At 53.8% G+C, this 12,781-nt stretch overlaps 1 protein-coding gene across 4 annotated transcripts in view; it reads left to right on the top strand.

The window, feature by feature from the left end:
* PTDSS2 (phosphatidylserine synthase 2) overlaps positions 1-12,781 on the top strand; it is a 38,503-nt gene that overhangs the window by 5,781 nt on the left and 19,941 nt on the right. For all 4 annotated transcript variants that reach the window (XM_021925354.2, XM_009185186.4, XM_003909315.5 and 1 more), the window contains exon 2: positions 7,262-7,363. Coding sequence is in view for 2 of the 4 variants with exons in the window: in XM_009185186.4 (XP_009183450.1) it covers positions 7,262-7,363 (102 nt within the window). In the remaining 2 variants the exon portion in view is untranslated. The remainder of the gene's footprint in view (positions 1-7,261; positions 7,364-12,781) is intronic.

Below are 12,781 nucleotides of genomic sequence, written 5' to 3'. Positions count from 1 at the left end.
TGAGACGTGTCCTCCTGCAGGGCTGCTGTGCCCTTTCTCTGGGTCCCTTACCCTCTGCCTCCCTTCCTGCTGGGTCCTCTGTCTTCCCATTTCTGCTTCCCCAGGGCCAAGAGGGTGCTGGGCACGTGGTGGCCCCCTCAATGACTGTGCATATTTACCTGAAGGGACAAAGGGTTGTCTTTATATTTGAGGTAATCTCTGTGTTTTGGGGAAATGGAAAGATGGTGTTGGGTTAGGGTTGATTAATGATCAGAGTTTCCCTGGGCTACACAAGGAGTGAGTGTCGGGTTGGTGGCCACTTTAGAAACCACAGGAAGGTCTTTGTCATGGAAAGTCGTGTTACAGAAGTCAAGTGTCCCACCTGTAATCCCAGCACTTTGGGAGGCCGAGGTGGGTGGATCAGGGGGTCAGGAGTTTGAGACCAGCCTGGCCAATATGGTGAAACCCAGTCTCTACTGAAAATTCAAAAATTAGCCGGGCATGATGAGGCTGAGGCAGGAGAATTGCTTGAACCCGGGAGGCAGAGATCGCGCCACTGCCCTCCAGCCTGGGTGACAGAGCAAGCAAGATTCCATCTCACAAAGAAAAACCAAAGTCAAGTTTTAATTTTAACTTCTGTTAGCATGTGATCCTGTCTTTGTGTGCTATAGGGACACGGGCTGCTCGCCCCACCCCTCCAGCTTTGCGTTTATTCCTGGGATCCTGCATGTGAATTGGAGCCTGTGCTGCGTCTGGCAGACACTGACTGGGGTGCGGGCATGTCTGAGGGTCAGGGTGGGGCCAAGCGCAGCAGCCGCCTCCTCCGGTGGGTCTGTGTGTAGAGTGGTGGCATTCTGGGTCTCCCTGAGGCCTGGTTGTTCCCATCTTCTTCCTGAGCCCACGTGGAGAGGACGAGGGGTTTCCTCTGGGTCCTGCAGTGTCCTCAGGTTGATCTAGCTTCTGGGTCTCCCATTCTGCATCTGAGCAGGTTGATGGGCTGTCGTCTCTTCCATGGTTAACCTCCCTTAGGCTGGGGCTCCTCCACCCGTTTTCTTATAGACATTATGCCCAGAGTGAGAACCCCTCATGTGGGGCGGCCGTGTGGTTCCAAGGCAGGGTCCTGTGGAGGCCCTGTTAGCTTCCCCACTGGAGGCCTCCCTCACAACAGGCTCCTGTCCCGGCACCTGCTCTCCAGCCAGGCAGAGTCCCGCTCCCGTGCACACCACACCCTGTCTGTCTGTGCTGTGGGCCCTCGGCAGCGTTCTGGGTGTCTGGAGCCCCTTGACCTTGTTCCTCTTACAAGATGGGCCTCATCAGGAAGCCCCAGGATGAGGCTGTCCCTGTCCTCCGAAGGTCACTTCAGCCATGTGCACCCTTTGGAGAGGTCCCTGCTGTTTCTCAGAACTGCTGGGGATGGAGGCTGAGCTCGAGACTGCTTGCTCCTCATGCTCCTTCCTTGCTGTGGTCTCCGGAGATGCCTCCCAGGCCACGAGCCCTCCTGGCATGGTTTTACTGGGACCTGGCTTTGCAACAAAAATAGTTGTTTTAACCTCCCTAATCACTCCCATCCCTCTTGTTTTTCTCTATAACGTGTAGGGTTTCTTAGCCCGCCTGTACTGGTCTCACTCCACTGGAAGGAAGGCTCAGGAAGGCTCAGGAAGGCAGGCTGTGCCTTCTCCAGGGTGCGGCTGAGACGGAGGCTCAGGGAATGGCTGTGATGGCTGAGTGTCCAGGAGGCTCCAGGCCCCGCCGCCCGCCTTGCTGTATGACCTGCACAGTGTCACTTACAGCCCTGACTTGCCTGCAGGCACCACACACACTGCATGAAGGTGCCCTGGCCGGGCACGTACACAGCCGGAGCCACCGTGCTTCTGCTCGTCATCACATCAGTGGCTTTGTGATCTAAACGCTGCTTGTTGTTTTTGGTTTGTTTTTCTTTCTTTTTTTTTTTTGAGACGGAGTCTCGCTCTGTCGCCCAGGCTGGGGTGCAGTGGCCGGATCTCAGCTCACTGCAAGCTCCGCCTCCCGGGTTCCCACCATTCTCCTGCCTCAGCCTCCCGAGTAGCTGGGACTACAGGCGCTCGCCACCTCGCCCGGCTAGTTTTTTTTTTTGTAATTTTTAGTAGAGACGGGGTTTCACCATGTTAGCCAGGATGGTCTCGATCTCCTGACCTCGTGATCCGCCCGCCTCGGCCTCCCTGAGTGCTGGGATTACAGGCTTGAGCCACCGCGCCCGGCCGTGTTTGTTTTTCTTTCTTTCTTTTATTCTTTCATTCTTTTTTTTTTTGAGACAGGATCTCACTCTGTCACCCAGGCTGGAATGCAGGGATGTGATCTCAGCTCACTGTGGCCCCCAACTCCTGGGCCGAAGTAATCTCCCCTCACCCTGCCTCCTCCCAAGTAGCTGGGGCCAGACACATGCCACCACGCCCAGTTATTTATTTATTTATTTTTGGTAGAAACAGGGTCTCACTATGTTGCCCGAGCTGGTCTCCAGCTCCTGGGCTCAGTTGATCCTCCTGCCTCAGCCTCCCAAAACTCTGGAATTACAGGTGTGAGCCATGGCACCTGCCCCCAAACACTCCTGACTCTTCTTATCCTAACCGGGGTCATCTTACTCTCCTCACCGAAATCTGATGTCACCTATATGGAGGAAAGGGTGGGCCTCATGGAGGGGCAGGCCGGGGGACACAGGGGACCCCTGGGCCCCAGCTGAGCCCCAGCCCGTTTCCCCTAAAGGGCTGTCTCCAGGAAGACGCGTTCTGTAAGTGTAGTGTTGAGCGGAGAGTGAGTTTCTGGGTCGCCAAATCCAGGCACCCTTAGGAGTGGAGGTCTGCAGGGCCTTCTGAAATGGGTCCTCTGCTGTGATTGTGGCAGGTCTCTGAAGGACCCCACTGTACTGAGCTCAGCGGGAAGGCTGAGGTGCCCTGCATCTCCTCATGGCTTAGGACTCAAATGCAAATGTATTTTTTAAAAAAGGTGGTTGATAGTTACAATGAAACTTTTATTTACCTCTGGTTGTCTTAAATGCCTAGTATTGTAAAATATGGCAGAAGAATTCATTTTTATGCCTGTAATCCCAGCACTTTGGGAGGCCAAGGCAGGCGGATCACTTGAGTTCATGAGTTTGAGACCAGCCTGGAAAACATGGCAAGATGCCGTCTCTACGAAAAATACAAAAAAATCCAACCTGGCCAACATGGCAAGACCCCCATCTGTACAAAAAATACAAAAAATTCCAGCCTGGCCAACATGGTGAAACCCCATGTCCACTAAAAATACAAAAATTAGCTGGACATGGTGGTGCGTGCCTGTAGTCCCAGCTACTCAGGAGGCTGAGGCAGGAGAATTGCTTGAACCCAGGAGGCGGAGGCTGCAGTGAGCTGAGATCAATACCACTGCACTCCAGCCTGGGTGACAGATCAAGATTCGGTCTCAAAAAAAAAAAAAATTAGCTAGGCGTGGTGGTGTGCGCCTGTAGTCCCAGCTACTCAGGAGGCTGAGGTAGGAGGATAGCTTAAGCCCAGGAGCGGGAGGTTGCAGTGAGCCAAGATCACACCACCTCACTCCAGCCTAGGCAATGGAGACAGACCCTGTCTCAAAAAAGAAGAATAATTCATTCCCTGTTTTCTTCACTTGGGGCTTGAAGGGGACCAGCGCCCCCCCACCCAGCCCCGCCACACACACACCTGTGGGCGTTTCTCGTCAGGTGGAACGAGAAACTTAAGAAAAGAAACAGAGACAAAGTATAGAGAAAGAAAAGTGGGCCCAGGGGACCAGTGCTCAGCATACAGAGGACCCGAGGACCCACGCCAGGCACTGGTCTCTGAGTTCCCTCAGTATTTATTTATCATTATCTTTACCATCTCGGAGAAGGGGAGGGGGGGCGTGGCAGAACAGTAGGGTACAGTGGGGAGAGGGTCAGCAGGAAAACATGTGAACAAATAAATGTCTCTGTGTCATAGACAAGGTTAAGAAAAGGGGCTGTGCTTTGATGTGCACACACACAAACATCTGGGGCATAAGGCACGCTCACCTCCAGCCCTAAGGCACGCTGGCCTCCAGCCCTAGGCGTGCTCGCCTCCAGCCCTAAGGCGGTTTTCTCCTATCTCAGTAAATAGAACACACAATCAGGTTTTACACCCAGACATTCCATTGCCCAGGGACCAACAGGAGACAGATGCCTTCCTGTATCTCAATTGCAAAGAGGCCTTCCTCTTTCACTAATCCTCCTCAGCACAGACCCTTTACGGTGTCGGGCTGGGGGACAGTCAGGTCTTTCCCTTCCCACGAGGCCATATCTCAGGCTATCACATGGGGAGAAACCTGGACAATACCTGGCTTTCCTGGGCAGAGGTCCCTGCGGCCTTCCGGCCTTCCGCAGTGTTTGTGTCCCTGGGTACTTGAGATTAGAGAGTGGTGATGACTTTTAACAAGCATACTGCCTTCAAGCACTTTTTTAACAAAGCACATCCTGCATAGCCCTAAATCCATTAAACCTTGAATCAACACAGCACATGCTCTGCGAGCACAGGGCTGGGGCTCGGGTTACAGAATTGTTCTTAGTACAGAACAAAATGCAGTCTCTCATGTCTACTTCTTTCTGCATAGACACAGTAACAGTCTGATCTCTCTTTCCTCCGCAGGGCTAGTCTGCTTAACATAACCGGGTGGGCATAAAACAACTCCGAAATAAATGGAGAAATAGGCCGTGTCTCATGAATGGGAATCCTAAATGTTAGTCACCCAGCAGTTCTCCTCACACTACTTTGTAAATTCAATTCCACTCCAGTCGAAATCCTAATGAAATCATTTGTGTCAACTTGCCAAACTGCTGTTTAAACTAATATGGATTAAAATTAATGTGGAGTGAATGTGCAAGATTAATTAGGATTAAAAATTATAAAAAGGGCAGCATTCCGAACACAGGTGGACTCTGGCCAGGGTCTAGCCTGGAGCCCCCACCTGCACTCCTGCAGCTCTACCCTGGCTCTTCATGAAACCGGCTGAATCCAGGCGTGGGTGCGTTCCGTGGAGCACCCATTTTCAGGTGACACGTCCGTGCGCCACCACAACCACGCTCACTGGAACATTCCATCACCCAGAAGGCCCGTGTCTCTGCTCCAGTCTGCTTTTCGTGGATGTAAACTCTTTTCCTTGAGTTGTGTGTGGGTGGCAGCAGATGGGAGGTTTCTTTTGTGCCTGGCTTCTGTAGCCTCTTTTTCTTTCTCTTTTTTTATCTTTTGAGATGGGATCTCACGATGTTCACGATGTTGCCCTGGCTGGTCTTGGCCAAAAACAGTCCTCCTGCCTGGGCCTCCCAAGTGGCGTGTCTTTGAGATCCGTCCACATTGAGGCCATTGCCAGCAGCACGTTCCTCTGAGTGCTGAGCCGTGCTCCGCAGTACGAAGGGACCACAGCCTTTCGTCTACTGATAGAGTTTTGGTTTGTTTCCCGTTTTAGGTTATTATACCTGAAACATCTGCATATAAGTCTGACTGGACCTGTGTTTTCATCTATCTCAGGTCCACATTTGGGAGTGTGTGGCTGGCTGGATGGTGGACATAGGTCTCACTTTTCTGTGCCTTTTTGCAGTCCCACCTGCAGTGCATGAGCATCTTGCTCTGAGACCTCACCAGCCCTTGGCGTTGTGCTGCTTTTAACTTCAGCTGTTCTAGCAGATGTGTACTTAAGTTGTGTCATGGCTTGGATTTGCTTTCACGGTGACCAGTGACGCTCCTCATTTGTCATGTGCTTATTGGCCATTTGAATGTTTTCCTTGTGAAGTGTCTGTTCAATTATTTGCGTATTTTTTCATTAAATTTTTTATTGAGCTGTATGAGTTCTTTATAAATTCTGGATAAAAAGTCTTTTGTTTTGTTTTGTTTTTTTGAGAGAGATCTTGCTCTGTCTCCCAGGCTGGAGTGCAGTGGCACGATCATCCTAGCTCACTGCAGCCTCGACCTGGGCTCAAGCAAATCTACCACCTCCCGAGTAGCTGGGACTGCAGGTGCCCTCATCATGCCCAGCTAATTTTTTATAGAGATGGGGTCTCACTGTGTTACCCAGTCTGGTCCTGAACGCCTGGGCTCAAGCAATCCTCCTGTCTCAGCCTCCCAAAGTGTGGGGACTGCAGACATGTGTGGCCTACAAAGTTTTATCAGATATGTGTATTGTGAATATCTTCTCCCAGTTTGTGCCTTGCCTTTTCATTTCTTTAGGGCACAAATAGTTTATGTTTCATGGAGGCAAGTCCTGGGCAACTGCTTTAAGTGCGTTGTTCACTTAATTTTCATGATGTCCTTGGAGGTCAGAAGCTCCCCCATTTAGACATGAGGAAACTGAGGCAGGGAGGGGGTGCATCATCTCTCTGAGGACACTCTGGTGGATGTAGGACCTGGGTTAGACACGAGGACACACTCTGGTGGATGTAGGAACAGGGTTAGACATGAGGAAACTGAGGCACGGAGGGTGCATCCTCTGAGGACACACTGGTGGAGGTAGGAACTGAGGAACTGAGGCACGGAGGGTGCATCCTCTGAGGACACACTGGTGGAGGTAGGAACTGAGGAACTGGGTCTCTGCCTCCATTTGCAGGTGGTTGCGCAGAGGGGTCTCAGGCGAGTGTCTGGCACAGGCAGTGGCTGGGGTCCGGTGGCCCCCGGTTCTGGTACTGGGCTGGTTGTGGGCTTTTCCACCAGCGATGGGACAAGACAAGACTGCAAAGGGAGTGCCCTGCCTCCTCCTCCCACGTCTGGGCTCTGACAGGCCAGAGGACGGCAGACCCGCGGCTCGCGTCTTCCCCCACCTGGCAGCGGTCACTCTGCAGGCCTCTGCTCAGGCCCCTTCTCAGCTCTTGGTTTCTTGGGCTGCTGCACTGAATGCCAGATGTTATTTCATGGACTGAAAGACTGGTTGTCTCGGCTTGTCTTGCGCAGTGAAGAGCACCATGTTTATGTGTCCAGTTGCTCTTACTAGCAGACACCTGCCCTGGATGCCATGTGCGGCACATGCCCTGTGAGCAGCAGCCTTCAGCTCCCTGGGAACGCGGGGCTCTTCCTGTCCAGCCTCCTGGGGGTTGGTCTCAGCTGTGACTGGCCAGCAGACGCTGGGTCATCTCAGAGTTACCCAGCCAGGGACTTGCAGCCAGTTGCTGGCTGGGAGTTGGAGTGTGGAGTTTAAGCCCTCTCCTTGATGTAGAGAGGATTTGGGGCCTGTTACGTGAGTATTTAGCAACGTTGCCCAGGCTCTGACACCACGCTTATGCGTTTTTGGATTTCAGGCGAGCCCACACCTTAACCGTGCTCTTCATCCTCACCTGTACGCTTGGCTATGTGACGCTGCTGGAGGAAACACCTCAGGACACGGCCTACAACACCAAGAGGTAACCTGTCATCTCGTCCTGCCTTCTGAACCTGCCCTGTGCCCCTGTGTGGTGGGTGTGCGTCCTTGCTGCTCGGGCTGCCAGGGGCTCAGAAGGCCTTCACCAGAGGGCTGTGTGGGGCCGCCAACCTCTCCCTTGAGTGTGTCTGACGCGCGGACTCCCGGGACTGCCCTTGGTGCTGCACGGCGTTCCTGGTCAGCCCCCTTGCCTGTCACTGGGAGCCAGGAGTCTGTGTCATCTCCATGTGGCCGGCAGCCTGTGCCACATTTCCCCTGAGTTTTGCATGTTGAGAGGCTGGGACGAGCTGCAGCAGCTACAGGGCTGAGCCCTTGAGTTTGGGTGTCTCCGGGGGTGAGGTCCCTGTGGTGGCCGCATGCTGGTTCCGTCGGCCCGTGGGGCTCTTGCACGGACGGGGGCCGACACGGACCGCTGACCATCTGGTCGGCAGCCTGCGACCTTGCTTATGTGGTCAGGAAGTGAGTAAACTCATCTTCTCAGGTGTATCTCCACAGGCAGGCTAGACGTTGGGTGTGTCCTCTGCCTGAATTCCGTGGAATCTGACGCCAGTCTCAGAAGTGTGTGTGGAAGAGAAGCTGGTTTTCTTTTTTTTTTTTTTTTTTTGTGAGACGGAGTCTCGCTCTGTCGCCCAGGCTGGAGTATAGTGGCCGGATCTCAGCTCACAGCAAGCTCTGCCTCCCGGGTTCACGCCATTCTCCTGCCTCAGTAACTGGGGACTACAGGCGCCCGCCACCTCGCCCGGCTAGTTTCTGTATTTTTTAGTAGAGACGGAGTTTCACCGTGTTAGCCAGGATGGTCTCGATCTCCTGACCTCGTGATCCACCCGTCTCGGCCTCCCAAAGTGCTGGGATTACAGGCTTGAGCCACCGCGCCCGGCCGAGAAGCTGGTTTTCGAGCCTATAAGTCAGTCTTGAGTTTTCTGCACGGCGAGACTCTCTTCTTGCATTGCTCTTCCGACGCGCACCCAGGGTGTGTCTGCCCAGGGCTGCCTCCTGCCCAGCAAGGCCGCTGTCACCATCAGGGCTTGGGCCCCGTTTGCTCCGGCGGGAGGAGGCCGGAGCAGGGTCCGGAGACCAGCACCAGGGTGGGGACAGAGGTGGAAGGAGGCATTGGAGGCCTGTTGGTGCTGGGGCCGCAAGTCGGCTCTGGTTGGCGGGAGCCCGGGGTTTGTGGGACTCCGCTGTCCCTGCAGCTCTCGGGCCAGCACTTCATTTTGTAAAGCAGGAGTCTCGATGTCTTCGTGAGTGTTGGATGGCGTGATGGGTAGGCATGGTACGAACGTCGCCACGCTTGCATGGGCGTTGGTAGCCCTGTTTGCCCATTGACTTGCCACCAGCCCTGTGGGCTCTAGAACACAAGCACGCCCAGTGCCCTGTCTGTAGGCGACCGGGATGCTTTAGAATCACGCACAGCAGACCTCATAACTGAGCCCCTCTCCCTGGGGGCAGTGGGGCATTTCTGGTTAGAAATTGCCGTTGGGGTGCCTGGACCCAGGGCTGTGCGGCCTGCTCCCCAGAGGAGCTCACCCTCCATCCTCACCTGGGAGGCGCAGGTGGCCTCTCCCGTCCTGGTCTCCCTACCCGGCTCCTGGCTGCATGCTCTGTGGGTTCTCTCCCACCTCGCTGCCATCCCTCTCCCAGTCAGCTTTGCCGGCCCCTCCCCTTTCCTGCCAGCTTGCTCCCCGGCCTGGCCTGGCCAGTGCCTCCCATCCTGCAGGCCCAGCTCACTCCTCCTCCCTTTCTCAGGCAGTCCCAGCAGGGGTCACGTGCAGAACCTGCAGGCCTGGTGTGCACTGGGTAACTAGGCTCCAGAAATAGATGAGGCAGCATGTGCCGTGCCTGGGGCCCCTGGACCTGTGGCTCTGGAGGCAGCGAGGCAGTGGGCAGGAGCCCCATGTGTGCCTAGAGGGAGCTTTCAAGTAGGACTTGGTCTTTCTTGAATTCATCCATCAGCACCTGGCTAGGAGGGTCTGTGGCATCTGCCGGGCACAGCAGGGCAGGTGGATTGGGAAGCAGGACTGGGTCTCACCTCAAGTGTCCCACATGGCAGGAACTGTCAAGAGCAGGAGTACAGGGGATGTCTTGGGAGCGCTCCCCGAAAGCATTCACCAGGCCCCCACCAGGCGCATCACAAAGCCTCACCACCCCAAGTCAGGCCCTGCCCTCCCAGGCCTGGGTCCTGTGGGAAGCACTGGGTGACCCAGACCCAGAGGGGCCAGGAGCTTAGACCCCTGAGGGGGCAGCAGCAGAGGGCATGTCCCCCACTTCACCCAGCGCTGGCCTCTCCTGAGTGGCCCCCGACGTGAGAGGCTGGGTTCTGCCATCCTGTTCTCTACAGCAGGGAGCCCCTGTGTGTGTTCACTGAGAGGGGCCAGGAGACGGGAATTCACAGGGCCCTGGGCACCTTTCTCTGAGGTTCTGTTTTGGGGACACTGTATGTGCTCCCAGCTCACATTCTCTGCCCCCCTCACCCTCTTTGAGGGCACAAAAGAAGCCACCCATCCTCTGCTGCTGGCACCTGGAACCTGCTCCGGGCTCCTTCCTGCAAGGCTCGGCTGCTGTAGGTCACCCTGGCACTGAGCGTGGCTCTGCGGCTCCTTCCAGTGAAATTGCCGTGGTGCACCTGTCCCGAGTCCATCTCATGGCCTGGACCCGCACTGCTGCACACCAGGAGCCCAGTCACACACACGCACAGGGCAGCCACACACACACAGGGCACCCACACACAGGGCGCTCACACACACACAGGGTGGCCACATGCAGGGCGGCCACGCGCAGGGCGGCCACACGCAGGGCAGCCACACACACAGGGCGGCCACACACCACACACAGGGTGGCCACACACAGGGCGCCCACACGCAGGGCGGCCACACGCAGGGCGCCCACACGCAGGGTGCCCACACACCGAGTATCCAGGAGGCTGGGGGGGCTGGTTTACTTTTAATACGAGAATTATCTGATGTCCTCAAGGGTAGATTTCTTATGTAGAAACTACCTTCTAGGCCGGGCGCAGTGGCTCACGCCTGTCATCCCGGCACTTTGGGAGACTGAGGCGGGCAGATCACGAGGTCAAGACATCGAGACCAGCCTGACCAGCATGGTGAAACCCTGTCTCTACTCAAAATACAAAAATTAGCTGGGCTTGGTGGCTCATGCCTGTAGTCCCAGCTATTCGGGAGGCTGAGGTGGGACAATCGCATGAACGCGGGAGGTGAAGCTTGCAGTGAGCCGAGATTGCGCCACTGCACTCCACCTGCTGACAGTGAGACTCCATCTCAAAAAAAAAAGAAAAAGAAAATACTTTCTAGAAGTTAGGCTTATTTTTTTTTTATTTGTTTATTTTTTTGGAGATGGAGTCTCGCTCTGTCCCCCAGGCTGGAGTGCAGTGGCGCAATCTTGGCTCACTGCAAACTCCGCCTCCCGGTTTACACGATTGTCCTGCCTCAGCCTCCTAAGTAGCTGGGACTACAGGCGCCGCCACCTCGCCCAGATAATTTTTCGTATTTTTAGTGGAGACAGGGTTTCACCGTGTTAGCCAGGATGGAAAAAAAATTATTTTTTTCTGTCAACATTGACCAGGTTGGCCTCGAACATGTAGCCTCGCCTCCCCGAGTGCCAGAACAACCAGCCTGAGCCACCGCAGCTCCCAGCCTTATTTTCTAAAGTTAATATTTATGTTATTAAAGGTAAAAAGTTATAAAACTAGCTAGTGTGTCTTCCTTCAGCTTGCTGTCATTGTTGTTTTTATGCACCTAACAGGTTCCCCACCTTGGGGGATAGTTTTCTTTTTTCCCTGTTTTTTTTTTTTTGGGGAGATAGAGTCGTGCTCTGTTGCCCAGGCTGGAGTGCAGTGGTATGATCTCGGCTCACTGCAACCTTCACCTCCCAGGTTCAAGCAATTCTCGTGCCTCATCCTCCTGAGTAGCTGGGATTATAGCCGTGCACCGCCACACCCCACTAATTTTTTTATATTTTGGTGGAGACAGGTTTCACCATGTTGCCTAGGCTGGTTTTGAACTCCTTAGCTCAGACAGTCCACCCGCCTCAGCTTCCCAAAGTGCTAGGATTACAGGCGTGAGCCACTGCGCCTGGCCCCATTTTGTTTTTCTTGAGTCAGCTTTATTGACCTATAATCTATGTCTGATTTGCGCATACGGCTGATGACTTTTAACGGATTCATACCCCTGTGTGCCCACGACTGCATGGAGGTGTGGAAAATGTTCATTGTTCAAGTTTCCTCTGACCCTGTGCTCAGAGTGCCTCCCTGCGCTCGGGTCACCCCAGCTCGGGCAGTGCCTGTGCATCTGCCTGGGTGAGGGCGGGGTCTGCGCTGCCGACCCCTGCTCCTTGTGAACGCAGTTTCTCCTCCGGCCCGGACTCACCCGCTGGAGGGCGTCCTTGCTGTGCCTGCCAGTGGCTCGCTGGGGAGTTTCCACTGCGTGGACACGGTACTGTTCACTGATCTGCCTGTGTCGGGGTGACCTTGGGGGAGTGTCCAGCTTTCCTCACCAGCCCATTACATTTTTATCCCATTTTAAACTTAGTAAATTAAACCTCTTCACACATTTTACTCAATAAAATACATGTAACATATATAAATATAATACACTTAAAATATAAATATCCTTACTTGTAATACATATGAAACAATGCATATAAATATACTCATAGAGCTGAAGAATAACAAAGTTGGAGACAGACACTACACAATTTCAAGACTTCCTGTCAAAAATACACCAAAATACCGAGCCCAGAAACAGGCGCGCACAACTACAGGCAACTGATCCTTAACAGAGGAACAAAGGCGATTCCGTGGAGAGAGGACAGTCTTTTCAACACTGGCGCCAGAGCAACAGGACATCCACGTGCAGATCTGGACACAGGCCTTGCACTTCTCACGACAATTAATTCTAAATGGATTTTAGATAAGCCTCAATGTAAAATGAAAAGCTATAAAACTTCTCTTTTTGTTCGTTTTTGAGACAGGGTCTTGCTCTGTCACCCACACTGGAGTGCAGTGGTGCAGTCATAGCTCACTGTAGCCTCCAACTGCTGGCCTCCAGCAGTCCTCCTGCCTCAGCCTCCCAAGGAGCTAAGACTACCGGTGTGCACCACCACACCCAGCTACTTTTTAAAATTTTTTGTAGAGATAAGGTCTCACTATGTTGCCCAGGCTGGTCTCAAACCCCTGCTTTGGCCTCCCAAACTGCCGGGATTACAGATGTGAGCTCTCATGCTCAGCCTTAATTATAAAACATCTTGGAGAAACCACAGGAGAAAGTATAGTGACCTTGGGTTTGGTGATAATAAAATACCAGCAGCACAATCCATGAAAATAAAAACTTGATCAACTGGACTTCATTACAATTAAAACTGTCTACTGGGTGTGTGGCTCATGCCC

The sequence above is a fragment of the Papio anubis genome, chromosome 12, assembly GCF_008728515.1.
Source record: "Papio anubis isolate 15944 chromosome 12, Panubis1.0, whole genome shotgun sequence".
Classification (NCBI taxonomy): Eukaryota; Metazoa; Chordata; class Mammalia; order Primates; family Cercopithecidae; genus Papio; species Papio anubis.
This window is presented reverse-complemented; position numbering and strand designations above follow the sequence as displayed.